This window comes from Carassius auratus, chromosome 28, assembly GCF_003368295.1.
Source record: "Carassius auratus strain Wakin chromosome 28, ASM336829v1, whole genome shotgun sequence".
In the NCBI taxonomy this organism is placed as follows: Eukaryota; Metazoa; Chordata; class Actinopteri; order Cypriniformes; family Cyprinidae; genus Carassius; species Carassius auratus.
Window position 1 is genome coordinate 23,436,075 of NC_039270.1, and position 21,570 is coordinate 23,457,644.

Genomic DNA, 21,570 nt, shown 5'->3' on the forward strand with positions numbered 1-21,570 from the left:
TACATAAGGCACGACTTAAGCTATTATAAAATAGCGTACATGAGTTTTCTACTTGTGTGTCAGATATACCCAGATATAACAGAATATCAACAAGCGGGCCACATGAAAATGGCTTGAGGTCTGCATGTGGTCTGCGTGTCGACTAGCACTGCGTTAGCACAAGCGAATAATCTTTTGTTTTTGCAGTATCAAACCCTAGATGTCAAACAAAATAGGCAGCTGGTGGTCAGTGAGTTCAATACCCTGCAGCAGTGAGATTAGCTCTAATACGATCTACACAAGCGAGAGTGACGTGTGACCCGACCCCGGCCACCAGACACGTCTCATAGGCTTCACGCATAAGATCAGGAATCAGCGGAAGCCACTGCAGGGAAATCACCACAACGCTCGCCCATCATGCTAATCTCGTCGTTTTCCATGTTTAACCTTGCAGGAACGAGAAGAGTCTGGAGATCTTAATTAGCGGCGTTTAAATATGCAGCTGTATTTAAGTCCTGCGGTTTCTCACAGAGAGATAAAAAGACCAGCATTAGAGGAAGACTGGGAGCTGTTCTACATGAAAACTGGAGCGACTGGGGATGTGCCTCATGGGACGAGCACATAGCAGAGCGAAATCCTTACCATAGTCACCCTCAATTAACCGCACTTCATACTGCCCCCCCCCCTCCCTCCCTCCCTCGCCTGGCACATGCAGTTAAACAGAGTAATAGTGAACATGAGCAGATTGTCATATCACTGACACTGTCCAAATGCATTAATGTTGTCTAAATCAACTGAATCGTTCCAAATATTGTTTTTCCAATAACAATAGGATTCAATTTGTGTTATGCAACTTTCTTTACTACTATGATAACAGCTCATCTGATTTCAAGATGTTGTCAAGTCTCAAGGTGCTTTACAATGACCCTCATCTTGATAAAGAAACAATGGGAAGTCCAATTCATTTTAGTGAAATAGTTTATTCGGATTAATTGGTTAGTTTTTATTGGTTAGAGTCATCATAGAGACTTCTGGGATCAGAATCGTAATATCAGGTCAGTTTTGAAAGAAATGTATATTTTTATTCAGCAAGCATGCATTATAATGATAGCAGTAAGGACATAATGTTACAAAGGATTTTTATTTCAAATAAATGCAAAGAATCCTGTAAAAATTTATCTATCTATCTATCTATCTATCTATCTATCTATCTATCTATCTATATATATCATAGAAATATGATTTATAGTGTATACAAATATGAATACAATACTTAATTGGTTGTATTTAAGACCCTTATTGTTTTCATGACTGATAAATACTGCTCTGATTTTCTCTGAGAGTTATAAAAATACTATATAACGGTGTCCTCTTACATGTAGCTGGTTAAAAACAAAAACACATTTAGTAGCTTGCAATTGTAGCTTGCTACTTTATAAAGAGGCTCATAAAGACTGTAGTTTAAATACTTTACATTATGACTAGCCTCGCCGCAAACTAACTTTCCCAACATTGCGTCATGACAATGAGGCCACAATTTTCACTAGGGAATCTGCTGTCTCTGGACGGAGGCCACTTCTTAAACCAAAGCAATTTGCTCAGGTTTCTAATCTGGGATGAAGCACCGCTAACTGCTAAACAGTGAGGAACCTGCCGCGTCTGACACCCTAGGCTGGAATTAGTCCAGCTTTATGATCAAAGGAACGTGCGTGAAGACGAGCAGGTGCAGCCTGTGGAGCAGATACTGCAGCGTGGCTCACCGGACCTGTGCTACCGGTACACATGTGTCTGCGTTCTTTCACTCCACATTCCACCAAACTGCTTGATATTCAGACAGGAATGCTATGAAGACAGACAGCTCTGTTATAAGCCATTCCGTGCTTTTCCCACAATCCCTTTGTTCTTCTATTACTGCTATAGTGTGGCTTTTACACAAAGTAATCAGCCACATTTCAAAACACACACTCAAGGACAGTATGTTTATAGAGGAGTCATTTTTAAAGGGAGATCAAGCTCGGGTGAACACACACACACACACACACGGCAGGCAAAAAGACAAGATGGCGGTAGGCTGCACTGCCTGAGGCAGGCTATAAATACTGACCCAGTCAGAGAACGTCTCTGTCTCTCCACAAACACACACCACCTCCAGCAGTTCAAACACATACATACACACACACCGAATCAGAAAACCATCAAAGCCTCTTTTGGCCATGCAAGAAATTCAGCAATGGCAGCCTGTCTCGCACTTGTGTCCTAAACAGTCACAATATGATAAAACAACACGAGATAAAATGTTCTCTTCTGTGTTAACCTATGCACAACAAGCAGCGTGGTATTTTGTTGATGACAGGTTTCCATTTCTGTCCTGTCACACTTGGTAGCCCCGCCCACAGTCAAAGTTAAACTGACATTTGACAAAAAAAAGACATGCGCCTGAAAATACAATTACATTTTGAGGGAGAGATGAAACAAAAGGCCTCAATTTGTCAGATAAGCTGATTGATCTGGTACTCTACTTGAAGTAAATGTCAATTTTCAATAAAATAAAAAAATGCAATCAGGTAGAGTAAACAGTGTTATCCATTCATACACACATACATGCAGCAGTGCAAAGACTTAAATAAAAGAAAGCAGGTGGGCATCAGCATATCGGTGAGGATTTACATCACCATTTGTGGGATGTTGTAAAAAATAGTTACCTATGTAAAAGCGCATCGATTCAACCAGTGGCTTTTGTTCTCAATGCAAATCAACAGAGCTTTTTTTGAGTGCCGATGCTTCTCAGAAAAAGACTGACCCTCCTGTGACAACGGCGGATTTAAATGTGAACAATCTTTCTTTTTGAAATTCAAACTGTCTGTTGTTACATAGAAGACACTTGGAGTTGAACGACATTTCACAGTGGTCATTCTTCAGTTGGGGTGGCAAATGAGAGGTAGAATTTGTAAAAAAGTTTGTTTTTTTCTAATAAAATATATTGATATGCATTTCAAATGAGTTTAATATGATATATCAATTATATTAAACTAATATAACAACAAAAAATGAAAGCTTAAGAAAATTTTGATTTTTTTTAAAAAATCATTTCAAATCAAACACTGCTGAGTGGTGACACAGCCACTTATGTCTATGTCATTTTGAAGTAACACCACAGACGTAATTATAACGTCACCACTGACTTCAAGAGACATTTTAGTAACAACAAATTTAATTTCTAAAAAGCAAGTTCAGAGCTTGAAAAAAAGCATCCAAAAAGCATGCTTGGCTAGGCCATGAGTCATCCCTCTGCTCACTGGCCTGCATGCACACAGTGGGCAGCGGCTGGCCTCTCAGATGGGCTGTCTGGGTAAGGACTGCAGGAGGGTACTCTGCTCGTACAGTGGATGCCAAGGTCTCAGGGGATCGAACTCAAGGACGAACAACCAGACTGAGTCATTAGCAGTAATTAAATGTGCCCTAACTCTGCAAATATGGCATATGAAAGTGCAGTAATGAGCAGGTCCTTAAAGTAGAGCAGGTGTTAACTGACAAACAACCTGTGTGAGCTGTTCAGCCTGACGTAGGCATGCTGGGTAATGGACCCTGCTAGAAAACAGCCCCTGACTGCCATATCAAACAGACTAAATGATGGTTACACAAAGCACGATAACTACTGCGATATTAGCATCCACACCAACAGAAAACAAAGTTCTGTTTACCATACAGCGACGCTGCAGGCCTGTCGCCTGCCACTTCAAATGCATGAGCGGTTTAATGGAGAAAAAAATAATTGGGAAGTGATCCCAACTATAGCATTCCTCTGTGTCATTAAGAAAACTTTATAGTTATTGTAACAGTTAACAATGTGAATGGGTTGCAATACAAACACAGCTGTCTGAAGCTTTCCTGATGTTTAGAAGTCGATCTAAAATCAATAAAATGACATTAAAATAGTGGCACAACAGTCTCAGCTAAATAATGTAAACAATTACTGACAAATTTTTTTATTCCGCTACTCTCAGTAACTAACTACAAGATATTGTTTATCAGTATGTGAGTTTCCTGAGAAGTACCCAAGTGTTGCTACCACAATGCCACACTGGTTGAGAAACAATTAGAGATGCACACACATCTTACAGTCGACACTAAAATAAATATTTAACAATGTTTATGATATGGCTCTGCTGAAAAGTATAATATAGACTCGCGATTGAGACTGAGCTGTTTTTTTGCTGCTGTGATTCCAACAAAGCTCTTTTTAAAAGCTTTTAAGATTTGATGACATGAAGAGTGCAAACCATCGCAAATCCAGCAATTAGTGAACACAAACTATTATTTTCTAAGTGTCTGATCCAAACTCTGAGAAGATAAACAGTGCCCACTCAATCACATTTTTCAAGATATAACACATATGGCAAAACTCAATCCATTTCACAGTATCACAACTCGATTCAAACCAAAACGGACATGTCAAGCATCTCAGAGTTTACGCTTATTTAGACAACCACCTTTATTACTAAAAAGCAGGGCTTGTTAAAGTCAACCAAGAGTATATAATAAGTGTGAAAGACAGAAAGTACCTGTGGATGAAGTGGTGCCCCAAAAAACAAAAAACAAAAAGAGCAGAAACAGCAGAAAAATCATTAAAAACCAGAACCAAAAACCTGATTAGTCCATGAGGCTTGTGTGTATGAGATGGAGTTAAGACGATTAGTTAGAAAGTGAAAGAGAAAGAAACAGCTTTTGGAGAAAAAAGGAGAGGTGAAAGGGGGGTGGCTGTTGTTGTTTTTTTCAGTTGCCTGAATATCTGCCGAGGCCTTTGAGTTTCTCTGCGGCCAAAGCAAAGAGACTTGAGCTGACAGGAAACTTAAGCAGGTTCTCACTCTTTCTTTCACACAGTTCCATCGCTCTCTTCCTCCGCTGACACAGACACCTACAGCAGCTTTCAGTCAGCCTTTTTCTTCTTTTCTTTTTTTTCCTTCCTCTGTCCTCATTCCACAAGAATACTCGGTCGGATTGGCAAGAGCACTTCCCTGTGAATTTCTCCAGGTTGTGTGTGTTTGTGTGTGTGTGTGCCCCTGTGTGGGGCCTCCTGGGCCTCTCTTGAAAAGAAAAAGATGGTTTGGCAGTCATCTACGGCTCACTCTGTACCAAAGCCTCTCCAGAGCTTCACGCTTCAAGAGCTCACCTTCACCTTTCTCTAATGACACAAACGCTCCTTAGGTGACACCAAGCTGAATCTAACAACACATATATACTTGTGACTAGAAGGAAGCACAGTCAAAATGGTCTACTAGTAGGCGAAAAGTGAGGTCAACTACTATGTTTTCCTTTTACGTGGCTTTAATATTTTTAGTGGCAGTGCTTTAAGGGGAACACAACTTCACAGAGAGTGTTTGTACATTCTGAAAGACTAAAAGAAGTTGAGTCTTGAGCCTTCAAACTTGAACACATTTCACGACAGTGATTGCCAGTCTTCAAATCACTTGCTGTTAATAACGCGTAGGTCTCTGTATTTATAATGACTTTGATGATATTGTTTGCTAGAGGGTTGCATAATTCAGTCATTTTTGTTTGGTGAATACCTGTCAGTTACCCCACTGAACAACTGAGATTACCATTTATACATCTTTGAAAACACATCTGGCATCTGATAGACATGCCCTCAACTAGTCTAGATATACAGAGCTTCCTTAAAGGGATAGTTAACCCAAAATTGTCATTATTTTGAACTGATATTTTGAAGAATGTTTGAAGCCAAACTATTTATTTCCATTGTATGGACAGAAAAAAACCCCACCAATCTTTTATGTCTACAGAAGAAGAAAAAAACTCCATAAGCAAGTAAATGACGACACAATATAAATTGTTTGTGTGCACTGTCACTTTAAGACCAACTAATTGTTCAAACAGCCCACTAACTTTAAAACTTTAATCAGCAAAACCTACATTAACAAGCAAACCAATTTGGCGCAGTTCTAGCATCACTTTATCTATTCGTTTGTATCACATTTGTCAGATTATAAGAGAACCGGCACAAAGACGTATCCTGAGTAAAGGATTTAGAAGGCTTAGACATAGAAAGGTCAACATCGATCCAGGAGGGTTATGCTATACTATCACCTTCGACAAATCCTTCTCAACGCACAAGAAATCTAACACACATGTCGAGCCACACAGCAACCGCTCAGCCAAATTCAAGATCTAACAGGCGGAAGGAAAGAGACATATCCTTATCAGCTGAAGATAATGTGTGTCCTTAAGAACCGTGGCCCAAGAGGGGATAAAGAAAGATGTGAAACAAAGCAAAACTAGATTACATCTAATTAGCAGAACTCTGCGAATGCCCCTAGTGCAGCCCGATTAAAGAAAAGAGAGATTGTTAGCGTTGACTCATGCGGTGATACAGAGATTCGGAGGATGAACGTGTGAAAGAGGGACAAAGACGACTCAGCTCTCCAGAGTATTTTGCAATAGAAGATCCCTGTGAGCATTAAACCAGCACTTCTTCCTGCGTCAAGTCTGATGTTTGAGAGTTCCAGCATTAGCAAATGCTCTAATGAGATTTATGACTGTCTGACTTTAACATGACATAAGCCCCTCTCCCATCTGCGCCACGACAGCCCTCAAAAAGCCCTTTCTGGTGTCTAAAACTGACTGCCTCATACTGCACCCCTCTCAATGAAGGGGGCGTGACCTGTCCAATGGGGCGAGGAGTCCTCAACCAAATACGTCAGCTCAGCACATACTTTCCTCTCTTGCTCTCGCTGTCACTCTCCCCTTTTTCATTTGGATAATGTCTTGGTTAAATCACTGTTAAGCAGCGGATCTACTAACACAGGACAGATAACTTTGAATGAATGGGTGTTTCTTTATCTACAAGAACTTTTATGTCCTGGTGGTGGATTTTTTTCCCCAGCTTTTTTCTTTTTGTAACACTAAACTTTTCTTTCAGTGTATAGATTTGATAGTTTTGCACAGATTTTATTCTAAAACTTCATAAATTGATTAACTGTTTAAAACTATGACAATCTACTAAAAGAGCCAAACAAATATAAAAAATACATATAAAATCTAATGTAAGGAAATGTTATGTCCATTAAAAAAATATTAATGATAAATAAAAAGTAAAAAAAATAAATAAAATAAAGAATTATGCATTCAATTGTGCATTCATGATGAATAAAACACGAGCTGTGAAATCATTCTTTGCAAGACAAAGTAGTTGGCTAAGGGATAGTTATAAATAATGAATTTATTCAACAATTTCTTCTTTTCTGCATTCACAACATGGACTTTTTAACAATGTCCTTACTGTCTTTCTGGGCCTTGATTGTGTCAGTTGCGTTGCTGTCTATGCAGGGTCAGAAAGCTCTCAGATTTCATCAAAAAAAAATATTAATTTGTGTTCAGAAATTTGTGTGGAACAACATGAGAATGAGTAATTAATGACAGAATTTTCATTTTTGGGTGAGCTATCCCTTTAAGGAATATAATCCTGATTTACTTCATGGCCAGTTACAACTGCTCAATACAACTGCTTTTAAATGTTTAAAATGCACAAAATCCTTTAGCAGTTACCAAACATGGCCGCTTTGTCTCTACCAACTGTTGCGCTGTCTTGTGCCAGTCATTCATTTCGCCCACATATACTAAATAACTGCACAGAACCTACTCTTCACCTCTTCTCTACTCTCAAGTGATGAAAACACAATAGCCAGTTAGCACTTCGAAATTTTGTTTTGCCCTTCCAGGAGTTTTTGAGATGCACGTGATACGAACACATGTATATGGAGAAGATCCTTAAAAAGATTTTAAAACGTAATGTTTAGAGCAGCATTGCAAAGAGAATCATAACTGACCTTTGGTTTTCTGTTCAGCAGCCTGTAAAAGAAACACAAAAGATAGACAGAGATGAACACTTTCCAACATACAAAAGCTTTATAACAAAGAAAGCGTCTCTTCTGGAAGAACAAAACCGAGTAAAAGTGACTAGTGGAACATAAATCTTGGAAAACAGACTGATCGTAACCGATTGATTTTCTTTTTAAGTATTATGCTAAATAGAGATCTAGCTGAATATCTGGTGCTTAATCAATACAAAGAGCAGCAGGATGTGGCCTGTGTAACCTCAGTCAATTTCACATTAGTAAAACCAAGATGACTTCACGAAAAGTGAGCACCATAATAAGTATCGGTGTCTAAACAGAGCTTGTGAGGTCTAGGTGTCCAGTTTGGTACCTGTGGTTTACATTGGCTTTTATAAGAAGGATGCAAGCAAAAGATTCTACGTGAAAGCTTGTTGGTCACGCGAAAGAAACTGACCTTTTTCTGAGCAGCTTCCTTCTTTTTCTTTTCCTCTTGCTTTTTCTTTTTCTTTTCTTCCATCAAATGGTTCTCCTCTTGTGTGACGTGCTTTGTGCCAAGGCTGTGGAAAATAGATCAGCTCTGAGTTATTTAGTCCCAGTCTTTAAAATAAATGCAGACAACTGACAAAGTAACTCTTAAACACATTATAAACGCATGCTCTACTCTTGAAAAATGATTTCAGGACGAAAATGTTTAGCAAAAAAATGGCCGATTCAAATCTTTCACAGCCAAGGACAATTCAAGGTAACAGGGAACTAAATTCTCTTTAATATAACAAAACATAAACGTAGAGAGATAATTAATTATAACAAAAGGATCTAGTAACCATAAACCTGATAACATGTCAGATTCCTCAAATGAAACGTCTTCATTGTCACATGATCATTCTAATAACGTCTTATTATAAACGTTAAAAACATCTATTTAATATAGAAATCTTTTGTTACATTAAAAATGTCACTTTTAGCCAGTTTAATGCATCCCTGCCAAATAAAAAAAAAGTATAAAAAATTGTAATTAAAATGACAAAAAAAATTAAAGAAAAAACAAACAGAAGAAATAAAAACTTTCTGAAGCCAAACTTTTAAACAGTAGTGCAAGTATACACATTTGCTTAATACAGTACAGTGTTTTCCATTTATTAACCAGACTGTGGCGGCTCTATGGTGAGACACTATATCAAAACCTAAAGAGTCGAGTCCCCTTTAAAATTTTCTAGTCAATTTACCAGCTTTTTTCTTTTAGTTTGCACACTGATCATGGGTTGGAGCTCTTCATTTTAAACTCTCAAAGTACACCAGATAGATGAATTTAAAGTGTCAAACGGGGAGGAGGGGGGATGGTATGCCCCCGGACCCCCCAGAGAGGGACCAGGGTCCACCTACCACAGTCTCGCAAAATCCTGTGGGAAACACTGGCGTAGCTGAAAGAAAAATAAAACTGGATGAAAAAACTAGCTTGCTCATGTAGAAAGGGAAACTAAAAATGTGATCAACAAAGGCTGGTTTACTACCAATAAAACTAAACCACAAAAGACAAGCGGTTTTCTAATATTGAGGAAAAACACCAAACAGCTCAAAATAGAAAACTTTCTCTCCCTATTCATTTGATAATACAAACCAACCTGCTTTAAGATAATAATAAAAAAAGCAGAATCCAATCACTAGGCTTGCAATATAAATGAAAACAGCATTGAGTTAAAAGTTCTATTTAAAACAAAATCTATTTGTGAACAGAGATATACTGTATAAGAGCTGCTCTGAAACTCTGGTTACAATATCCAGAGTCTTAACAAGAAATTCACAGGAAAAAAGGGATTTGCTTGGGATTCCGAGGAACACTCATTTTGGGAACAACAAGAACTTTGTTTATTGTATACCACCTGTTTTCAGTAAACTCTGAGTGGATGAATCAGAGATAAACAAATGTGGCATGAACCAGATGCACCAAGGCAATTGAAACCTATGCGCAGAGACCACCTCTTCTTCCCAGATAATCGTTAATAAACATTTTAAACTAGTGATGCACAATATGTCATTGCAATTACGATGGTCAGGCTGATAAACTACCACTCAAACATTCAGGGAAATTAAATCGTTGTCATGTTTTTGAAAAAAGCCTCTTACACTCACAAAAGCTGCATTTATTTGATCAGAATTCAGTAAAAATAATATTATTAGTTTTAAGAACATTACTCCAGTCTTCAGTGTCACATGATCCTTAAGAAATCATTCTAGTGTGTTGATTTAGTGCTCAAGAAACATTTCTTATTATTATTAATATAAATTTTTGTAACTGTTGTGCTGCTTAATGTGTGTGTGCTAATACTTTTTTCAGGATTCCTTGATGACATGAAGGCAGACAAAATGTTTGTAAATTTTATCTCCTGCTTTGTTATTAATAAAATACTTAATGAGTGCAGACAAACCTTTGTAATGTTTGAAGAAGCTAATATTAGACATCATTTAGTTGCATTGTAGAGGGTCTTGGCACCTAATTCACTGTGAGAGCACGTTGATTTGCAATGATTATACCATTTATATAAAAGGGATTTTTTTTGTAAATAAATGTTTTTAATTTCATTTATGATACTAAATGCAACTTCTAAATAAGCACAAAAAACCCCACTTAAAACACAGTTAAATTCTTGAAATTTAAGTTGCTCAAGTCGCTGGGGTATAATTTTAGCAATAGCCAAAAACACATGGTATGGGTCAAAATTAGAGGTTGACTGATAAATCGGTCGGCCGATATTTGTCATTTTTTAATATATCGGCCGATATCCGTGTTTAGTAGCTCCAATTTAAAGTCAGGCAAGTCAGTGGGCAACCCAGTGTTACTGGTGTGGTGGAAAGTGCTGTGGCCGCATGTGAAGCATCCCAGGCCAAAACTTTTGGAAGATTCAACAACAGTCCTGGGAGATAAAGGAAGTCAGAGAATCTCACTCTGTAAATGGGGTGGAGAAGTTGGCAGCTCTCACAAACACTGCAGCATGATTGAGGGCTACGTTACTCCGCCCGGCTCACAGAGAGCACCGCACTCGGAGAGACAGCTGTCCTGGAGCTGCCCAGAACGGTGAATCACATTTGTTCGGAAGCATGGTTTGATGCAAACAATAGCCAGGTTTCCATCCAACTAAACTGCATTTAGGGATGTCAATACTCGATCATTTCCATGATCGATTGACGTTTAAATTAACGATCAATTAATAACCTTTATGCTGCAAAATGCGTTTGCAGTGGTATTATTATGTGCAAAAGCGTCTTGGAAAAAAAGCTTTCTCACCCGAATTAAAGGGGTTTTAGTCTGAATAAAATGCTAGTAGCAGGACTGTTAAATGAATAGATGTGATTATGATCATTTGATAAAATGAAGAGAGCACGCCAAACGTTGGAGATCATTTTACTTTGTTGACTGTTTCCCGTCAAGGAGACCGCTAAATGCGCCTCTTTAAATGGTTTTGTGGTGCACGTTGTATTATAAAACGCAATTGCAATGTTTTCAAATGACACTATAGTATTAAAAATAAAATTATCCCAAACATAACTGTGGCACTTGTGGCTGTACTGCGCAGTCAGTGAACCGCTTTTTTTCACATCAAACATTTTATGCAAGTATTATGACCAGTACTTTTTTGTTTGATCCTGTTCTGCAAAACGTTCGATTTTGAATTTTTGCGTTCCGCAAGGCCTATTTGTTTAAAAAAAATCTGGCATTTACAATGCAATAGATCGTGACAGTGCAAGAGTGCTTGCATACGAAGATGAGCGAGCGCGGGTTTGGGTGTATTTGGAGGTTATTGCTCACGTCTCGTTCTGCAGATATCCAAATGTTTCAATATTCGCAATGTATCTGAATGTTAAACTATAATATATACATACATATATATTTTTTTTAATTTCAAATTTTTTTTTTTTTATGTAAACTAGACGGAAAAGATCATCCACTTCCTTGGCATAACAGCAGAGTGGATCGGTATACTATGGTCTATTTAAACATATATATATATATATATATATATATATATATATTACCTGTTTTATATATTTAATACTTGGTCAGTTTATTGATTTGTTTGGTTAAATTTGGATAAATTTTTTGTTTTAATACCGTGCAGTGCACAAAATTAAGATTCGAGAGATGGTTCAATTCAGTGCTAAATAAATGATGATAAGTTGTAAATGTTATGCATCCACTTATTATTAGTGTGACATTTTAGCATGCAAATGAAGGGGAAAACTTCAAGATATCGGCCCTAAAAATTAGCAGCACATATTGGCCATCGGCTGACCCTGACCTCTAAACATCGGCATCGGCTATAGAAAAACCCATATTGGTCCATATTTTTCTTTTATGTCAAAAATCATTAGGAATATGCATTGCTAATAATTCATTTGGACGACTTCAAAGCTGATTTTCTTAGTATTTTTATTTTTTTGCACCCTCAGATTCCAAATTTTCTAATAGTTGCATCTGGGCCAAATATTGTCTGATCCAAATAAACCTTACATCAATGGAAAGCGTATTTATTCATTTTTCAGATGACATATACATCTAAATTTTGAAGAAATTAGATTTTATTTATTTTTTAAGAAAAACTGACACTTGAGACTGGATTTGTGTTTCAGGGTCACATATAAATTTGTCATACTTTTTCATACTAGTATTTATTTACATAGTTCATTGCTGGAAAGTGAACCAACTCCAGCTTAAGGCTAAAATAAGCCTTTAAATTTTACAGAATTTGCATTAAAACTTAACAATTTTATAGAAACAATTGTCAGTCAGCCAGCGTGCACCGAACGACAGAACTTTAGTGATGACTCATCTGAGCATCTCTGATTGGCCATTGCATTCATTAACTCAACAGAATCGTGTGTTATTGGTTATAACGAGCAACACTGTAAAACACATTCATTAACTCAACAGAATCGTGTGTGATTGGTTATAACGAGCAACACTGTAAAACACATTCATTAACTCAACAGAATCGTGTGTTATTGGTTATAATGCGCAACACTGTAAAACACATTCATTAACTCAACAGAATCGTGTGATTGGTTATAACGAGCAACACTGTAAAACACATTCATTAACTCAACAGAATCGTGTGTGATTGGTTACAATGCGCAACACTGTAAAACACATTCATTAACTCAACAGAATCGTGTGTGATTGGTTATAACGAGCAACACTGTAAAACACATTCATTAACTCAACAGAATCGTGTGTGATTGGTTATAACGAGCAACACTGTAAAAACACATTCATTAACTCAACAGAATCGTGTGAGATTGGTTATAACGAGCAACACTGTAAAACACATTCATTAACTCAACAGAATCGTGTGTTATTGGTTATAATGTGCAACACTGTAAAACACATTCATTAACTCAACAGAATCGTGTGTGATTGGTTATAACGCGCAACACTGTAAAACACATTCATTAACTCAACAGAATCGTGTGTGATTGGTTATAACGAGCAACACTGTAAAACACATTCATTAACTCAACAGAATCGTGTGAGATTGGTTATAACGAGCAACACTGTAAAACACATTCATTAACTCAACAGAATCGTGTGTGATTGGTTATAACGAGCAACACTGTAAAACACATTCATTAACTCAACAGAATCGTGTGTGATTGGTTATAACGAGCAACACTGTAAAACACATTCATTAACTCAACAGAATCGTGTGTGATTGGTTATAACGAGCAACACTGTAAAACACATTCATTAACTCAACAGAATCGTGTGTGATTGGTTATAACGCGCAACACTGTAAAACACATTCATTAACTCAACAGAATCGTGTGATTGGTTATAACGAGCAACACTGTAAAACACATTCATTAACTCAACAGAATCGTGTGTGATTGGTTATAACGCGCAACACTGTAAAACACATTCATTAACTCAACAGAATCGTGTGTTATTGGTTATAACGCGCAACACTGTAAAAACACGGTAAAAGAAATATGATTTACATACCGATTTTGTCATATGCTTTTGTGATGCATAAATTTACTTGTATCATTAATAACGATTAAACTATGTGACAATTTCATTAATGTTTATTCAAACACAATAGTACAAAATGTATTACTGGCCATTTTTTGAACATGTATATAATATTATTCTCATTATCAGTACATAATTATCATGTCTCAGTCTATACTGACCTTTGCTTTACCTGTGTGTGAATAACCGTTGATGACCAGGGGAATAATAAATGCGTTAACTACACATCCCACAACATAACTGTCTTCGATGTTGGCCTAATATGTATTTATAAGTAATGCAGTCCAAGTCACAGTCAGTGTGACGTACTGTAGGAAAGAGCGGTGGGTGGAGGAAGGGAAGGGGATGAGCGAGTTGAAGAGACGGTGGAGATGCGGTGGTAGGGGGTGGGGGTACTAGACGCTCTCTGGGCACAGAGCCAAAAAATGTCAACGCTGCAAGACAAACAAGAGAGCCGTGAGCCCTCGGGAAACCACTGGCTAGCAACAGCCGCCTACAGAGGCAGAAATCTTCAGTTCCTCGATCCGACACAATCACGCATTAGAAACCCATAACTTCCAAGCCATTTGAGAAGACCAGACCTGACGTGCCAGTAAACCTCTGGATAACACGAAAATCTCCTTTAGTCACCCAGCCACACTCAACAAATAACAGACAAAAGAGGAGGTGAAAGAGCCTTTAGAGTCTGATTTTATTTCCGCAGGCGACTAAACAGCGGTGAAAATGTGGCGTGAAATCCTGTTTTATAAATTCCAGACCATAGACCGGCACCGTTTTAATTCAGGAGAAGAAAACTTACCAACCTGCATGCCAATGAAAAACAGCGAAAGGTGATTTTTCATATGTTCAGTTCCTGGCGGGCAAACAGCCGCTAAAAATAGCTTTTCGCTGGACTGACTCGCCGTCATAGCAGTCCGATGACTTTCATCTTCCTGCAAAGTCACTAGTGAAAACACTTTCACAAGCTCTGCTGACAATTTATTGCCCAATAGATCACACAAATGCTTGCCATAAAGACCCCTGTCATTATACTCAAATCACGTAGATCTTTAAAGCGACTGCACATTTGTCTCAATAAAATGCAAAATTTCCAACAGTTCAGCATGCATATGGACTAAGCATAAGAGGCAACTCATTTAATGGAGGCTAAATACAGAGTGATCAGTTCTGAAGTTATTAGTGATGCATCGGGGGGGGGGGGGGGGGGGGTGATTTCAAGTGAATTTTAAGGGGGAGATTTAAAAAAATAAATAAAAATAAAATAATAATAATAATTATAAAAAAAAAAAAAACTGTAATCAGCCAGGGCTTGTCATCCTTCATTCTTTCAGTCTCCAGAGAGCTTGAAACATTACAGCTCACCCAAAATCACTCACCCATTCCAAACCTGTAGGACTTATTTTCTTTTAAGATTTTTTGGAAGTCAATGCGACTTTCTACAAAATACCTAAACAAAATGTGAACTATCACTCAGAAATAGTCTCAGCCTCAGACTTGCCAACTGACCGCCCACAATACATTCACGGACCATATGATGCATATCGCACACAAAAAATTCATTCATCAAAAAAGCATCTCCTAGTAGAAAATAAAGATATCAAAATAAATGTCACGCTATACTACAAATACATGTACATATTTATGTACTAAATAAAAAATCCCTGCAACTGTAGCTAAAGCAAATAATTTTGTGATTAAAACACTTTAATTGAGCAGAAACTGAGCTGAAGTCCAACTAAAGATATGGCTACTGAAGTATATTTGATTTTGCTAAATTGCAAGTATACTCCGGTACACTTTAACCATTGCATTTAAAAACTGATATTATTCAAAGATCATACAATCTTCAATAGTGACATTAAAACACAAATAGTACTACAAATAAAGTTTAATTATAATTTTTATATCAGCAGTAAAGGCTTTTGCATTGTTTAATTTTTATTTCAAATAAGAAGAAAAAAAATATTTTGCACCTAAAAAAAAACAGTTTGCACAAATATATTAAGCAGCACAACTGTTTAAACCTTGATAAGAACTATTTCTTGAGCATCAAATCAGCTTAGAATGAAATGACACTAAAACCGAAGTAATTGCTGCTGAAAATTAGGCCTAATCACATACAAAACATACAAAACAGTTATTTTAAAATTATAAAAAAATACTGTTTTTACTGTATTTCTAATCAAATAATTGTAACCTTGGTAAGTTTATGTAAGCACAATATATTTTAAGGCAAGCAACCATATCTAGCTTTATTTTCTGCCTGTGAAATAATCAATATTAACCACTTTTAGGGAGGGGAATAACACTTATCGCCAAGTCTGAAGACATTTCAACAGTTCAGGGAGACTTTCATCATGACTTATTATGGATAAGATTTATCTGAGCTGAGCTATTATTGTGGTATATCCATCCCTTTCAGAATTACCCGCCCCAAGAGACCAGAAACTGTGAGTCGCTTTTCATGTCGGTCAGAGGGTCTCTTCCTGTCTAAGTAGGCGTTTCTTGATCAGAATAAGCCACATACTAAAATACTGAATACAGATGAATGTGGACTTTCCTGGAGTTTCTGGAGGGACTAAAACCTCTCAGGTTTTATTAAAATTTTAGAATTTGGTATCAACATTCAAAATTAACCAACGTCATTTTGGGCTTAGAATGACATGAGGGTGAGTAAATTACTAAATTTTCATATCTCTTTAAGATACTGAAAGGCTTGATGGGCAGGAAGGGCTATACACCTTTACAGTAACTGAGAGCTGCCATTTTGCATGTAACAAAGCAGGTGAAAAGTGTTAAGCTACATATAAAACATGCCACTCTTAAAGGTTAATGAATTCAGAGAACTGCTACTCGACTTTGAAAGACTCATCTGAGCAGCCTTTTGGCCTGCAGTTTTCAACCAATCAGTGAAACTCATGCCAAAAACACATCCTGAAGGTCCAGTCACAGTCTCCCTACTACTTCTAAAAAATGTTCTGCGCAATCTCCTTGTTCAATATTCTCGTTGTCTGAATTGATATGACATCCTTAACTTTACCGGAGCAGACGGAACTTGCTGGTTCGGCAAGGGGCAGGGCAGTACTGAAACACTGCCAAAACTGTTAGCCAATCATAGCGCACTAGGACAGCTAACCAATCGCATCACATTTAGTTTTTCAGAAGGCGAGCTTTCATCAAACCTGGAACTGATCGAGCTGTGTGTGCCAGGCTGGGGAGAAAGGTATTGTAATAATGTAAATTACGTAGAAAAATAATGTGTTTTTCAAACCACCAAGCCTGAGAGCATGTTATAGTACACCCTCAAAACAAAAACTTTGGTACAAAAAAAAAAGCATAATAGGACCACTTTAATGTCAAAGCTTGACAAGACACCAAGATGTCTCAAAGACAGTCAAAGACAGTAAAAACCAAAAAGTACTTCGCATAACAGACAAAAGACCTCAGGTTCAATAATGCTCAAAAATAGTTTCAAGGTGGCTCAGAAGGAAATGTGGGAATTAACAGGACATAATCATTCAGCCATAAACTGCAGTGATTCCTTAAGCATTACTAGTTTCATACCAGTGACTGTGAGAAGCTCAGATGGGAGGCTCTATTCTGGATTTGAAGAGAAATGCTAAACGGGAAACATGTGCCAACAGAGAAATGTGGCATATCACCACCAAGTGTAGAAAATAGCAATAGCAAATGGCAACAAACTTGGAAATGTAAAATGTGTACACTGGGAAATGTAGCACACACAGTGAGTGAAGAAGAAGAAGAAAACGACAGCTGCTCGCAGAATTTTCAAAGAATCTTGAGTTTATTTGTTTGATGAGCTTGCCATGTTTTTACTTTAGCAAAACAATTGTTTACTACAATTACGACAGTACGTTAATTCTATTTTTTATTTTTTTCACAGAAACCAGTTAACTCTAACAGAGGTCTAACCATTGATATGAGAAACAATCCATGGGTTTATCTGTGGCTACTATGGTCTTGCTCAAAATGCCACAGTTACTATACAGGAAACGAGTTTCATAAGGGAATCACACACCAGACACAGCAACAATGATTCCACTTCAATAACCAACAGCTACACACACGACCAAACATGAAGCCACATGGTGCAAATACCAAGCCACAGCAATGCTGGTTAGGCTTCATGAGAACAAGCTGAGAGGGACAGTGTGACCTAAGCTTTATGGTAATCTGAGCATTAAGTGGCCTCTTTTTGTCTGACCCTTTTCACTCTTGGAGAACACATAGCTCTTTTCAAAGGTCTGGCTCTGACAGGAGGGCCCCTGACCCTGTGAGGGGAGCCCAAACTCTCCCTGCCAAATTAGCAACTGCACCGCATGAACAGCCAAGGGGACGTTTGACATCGGTGCTGTCCTCAGACGCCAAGCATGTAAGCATTAGCCTGCACCACCAAGAAGACCTATTCAACGCCCTCACGAAAATGTGCTACGGTAACAATGGTGTGCACCTAAATATCACTTACCATTACTACAACAAAACGGAAGTAATTTGGCATTGCCAAACACTGTCCATAAGAAAATAAACACTGACAGAATCACTCTGACAGCTTACGTGGTTTGAATCATACTTCTTATGGATTAACTACAATTTCATAGTAATACCAAGATAATAACTGACATCTGATCTGAAAACTATTACCAATTTTAGTCAACATTCAGTTACTCTCAATTGCCATAAACACCATGTCGCCATTAAACTATCCTTTCTTGGAAAAACACTAGAATATATATATATATGAGAAATGTAAACAGTATTTTGTTCAAACTAAAGTAAAATTGTTTTGAGGGATCCGAATGTTTTATTCAAAGGTAAATGACAGAGCATAAAGCACACAGTTTCATGAAAGAGCTTTAGTTAAGCAAAAATAAAAGCAAACCATGACGCAATATCTCTAATTCAACCCCCATGGAAATATAAACACTGATAAACAAATATAAACACCACAGAGGTTTGTTTCTGTATGGTTCATCGCCCAGGGTTAGAGTCAAAGCTGTAACATAACAATATTTCAAAACCAGGTGAGGTGTCTCAATGGGAGACCACATTTTTGAGCATTAAAACGACGTGACGGGACTCCCAACAAACACACAAGTATTTATTTACACAACACACCATTCGAGCGACAAACTCCGGCGTTAACTAAACGCTTCAAATCACTATTTTCTCATTTTCTCACACTGTATGACTCTTGAATACGACTGGACTCCGATAAGAAAGCTTATCTCTCGTCTGTTTAGAAAATGGGCCAATGTTGATGTTTGGGGGAGTAAACATTTGCACACGTAAGCTATTCCTAGCCATCAAAACAAAACAGACAGCACATGTTATTAAATCAACCTGCGAGCGTTTAAACAATGTGTGCCTGGTGACTGCAATGATGTCGCTGGTCGTCACAAACAAAATAGCACAAAAGAAAATACTAAAATGACGCATTGTTACCCTATACTAAAATGATCACACCCCGCCCTCTGAAACATAGTAACTGTTTTTAAAAATGCATCCTCTTACCTTTATTTCGCACACGTAGCACCCGCGGTCTGCTGTTCAGATGCGACGCATGAGCTGCACGGTGACGGAGGATGTAGTCGATCCCCGTCCTGACACAGAGCAGATATTACTCAGTCGCAGTCAGACACTGAGCTGCAATGGCGAGCCCGACTTTCCAGTTGAGGAATTCGCCTCTCAATCTGCAGCGGAATTTATCCAGAGAGGGGGGAAAAAATCTAAAACTCCAGTGCAAACAGTGAAAGGGACATCAAACCACAGTTGTGCACGTCAGCAAGCAAGCCTAAGGTTGATCAGCTGTAACATCTCGGCGATCCTTAGGAGACGCTACACACGCGCACAGACACCCACACAGACGCGCGCGCACTGGCAGTAGTTTGAGCTTCTGGATGCTTTTGGGTGTACATAAAGTGCGTAAAGTGTGTATTTCAGCATGCCTTTAGTTCGTTAATGCGTATGTAAACGAGTCCACACGAGTAAATGTCCCGACGCTCAGAAAGGAAGGGAGATTCCAATGCATCCATTTAAAGTGATTCTGCACTGACGTGGAGCGGTCACAGGGTTCTCGTTTGAGGCGCTCGCGCAGCCATTTTGTTGAAACTGACAACAGCGTCTCAAGCCTCAGTGGAGTAAAACAGGAAGTGCCCTCATTCCCCGGCGGCACGTCACGTGACTTCAACTAACAAACAATCCAACTCCTCTGTTAAAATATCGCTCCACCTTTGTTGTTGCTATGACAACGAGGGTCGAGAAACCCCAAACCCCCCTCCCTCCCCCCGACGACGCACACTGACGTACGCGTGTATTAATCATTAAATGGGCTTTCTCAGCAACACTTATAATAAAATATATACAACGCAGTTGTTGTAGGGAACGCTTTCATCCATTTGAGATACAAGGTTTAACATCCCGTCTCAAAGATGTTTTTGTTTCAGAGATCTTTCCAACTGGCAGGGGGCGCAATCTCAACAACCCGCTTGACATCAGTTGAAAATCATCGCTTCTTAATTATGACTGAATTGACTGAAAATTAAAAGCAAATGAATAGACAATCTGCACTCCCAATTTATTTACCCCTCACAGATATAGGAAGTGGCAGAGACTTACAGCTTTGCTCTCTTGTTCCTGGTTTATTGGGCTGCTAGACACATCTCGACTCGAGTCAAGTTATATTCTCCATGGCTCACCAGCTCCATGTTAAAGGCACAGCTAGAAGCAAACAAGCGTTTATTTGCATTGCAAGCACATTCTTTCTCTTTCTCTTACAGAACAAAAAAAATGTTGCTGCTTTAAACAGTAAACAGTTATTTGCAGAGTTTTATCATTGTTACATATATTGCACAAAATATTGTGCATACGATTGTAGGTGGATCATATCACATAATTTAACATCCAGGCAAAGCTTTCTACTATGTACTTAAAACTATTTTATATGCAATTCTCTGAATGAGAATGTGTATTTAAACACCACTTTATATATATATATATATATATATATATATATATATATAAATAAGTAGTTGGTTGACTTGAGTGTGAATCATAGGGTAATTAAATTTTTTGGGTGAACTATCCCTTTAAAGAAGCTGTTCAAAGAGCTGTATGATTCCGCAATTTGGGACACATCACAAAGTGTTATCAAGTATGTAACTATTGTCTATGTCATGCTGCAATATGCATTTAAAATTGTTTGCAATGCAAGTAGTCTCCACCCAAATTTCTGAGTGCATTTTTAACAATGCAATGCTGATCTCCCTTTGTCTCGCTCCTTATAGCTTCATCACAGCATGTACCGAGGAAGACAAATATGATCAGAGAGCTGGCCAAACATTTCACTGAGCAATGAGCCAAAATCCGACCTCACTAAAGACTCATCTCTCTCGCTCTCATTAGCATTCATCCACCCAGTGACAGCCAGAGCGCTTCTGTTGGCCAGATGAATATGGGGGGAAGGCTGGGTCACTTTAGGTAGTTAAAAGACAAGGGCTTGCCGATAAAGACATGCTGACAGGCCTTCAAGCGGCCAATTAAATAACAATCCGCCCTAATGTCATCTGCATATGGATTACAGCTGAGATATGTAATGCAGAGGCAGTAGAGAAACGTGATTACTGAGTGCATTTAATGATGAAGTATGTATAAAGGGCATAAAAGCTCAGCTTGGCAGGGAGAGCTAATCACAGC

At 38.1% G+C, this 21,570-nt stretch overlaps 1 protein-coding gene across 6 annotated transcripts in view; it reads right to left on the bottom strand.

Moving 5' to 3' along the window:
* Positions 1 to 19,990, bottom strand: part of LOC113047250 (trinucleotide repeat-containing gene 6C protein-like) — a 59,930-nt gene extending 39,940 nt beyond the window's left edge. For 5 of the 6 annotated variants that reach the window (XR_003276227.1, XR_003276226.1, XM_026208596.1 and 2 more), the window contains exons 1-3: positions 19,390 to 19,990; positions 8,287 to 8,389; positions 7,824 to 7,845 (exon numbers count right to left, since the gene is read on the bottom strand). Coding sequence is in view for 4 of the 6 variants with exons in the window: in XM_026208596.1 (XP_026064381.1) it covers positions 7,824 to 7,845; positions 8,287 to 8,349 (85 nt within the window). In the remaining 2 variants the exon portion in view is untranslated. Of the gene's footprint in view, positions 1 to 7,823; positions 7,846 to 8,286; positions 8,390 to 9,215; positions 9,241 to 19,389 lie in introns of those variants that run through there. The other variant, XM_026208594.1, reaches the window with a different exon arrangement.
* Between the last annotated feature and the right edge of the window lie 1,580 nt (positions 19,991 to 21,570).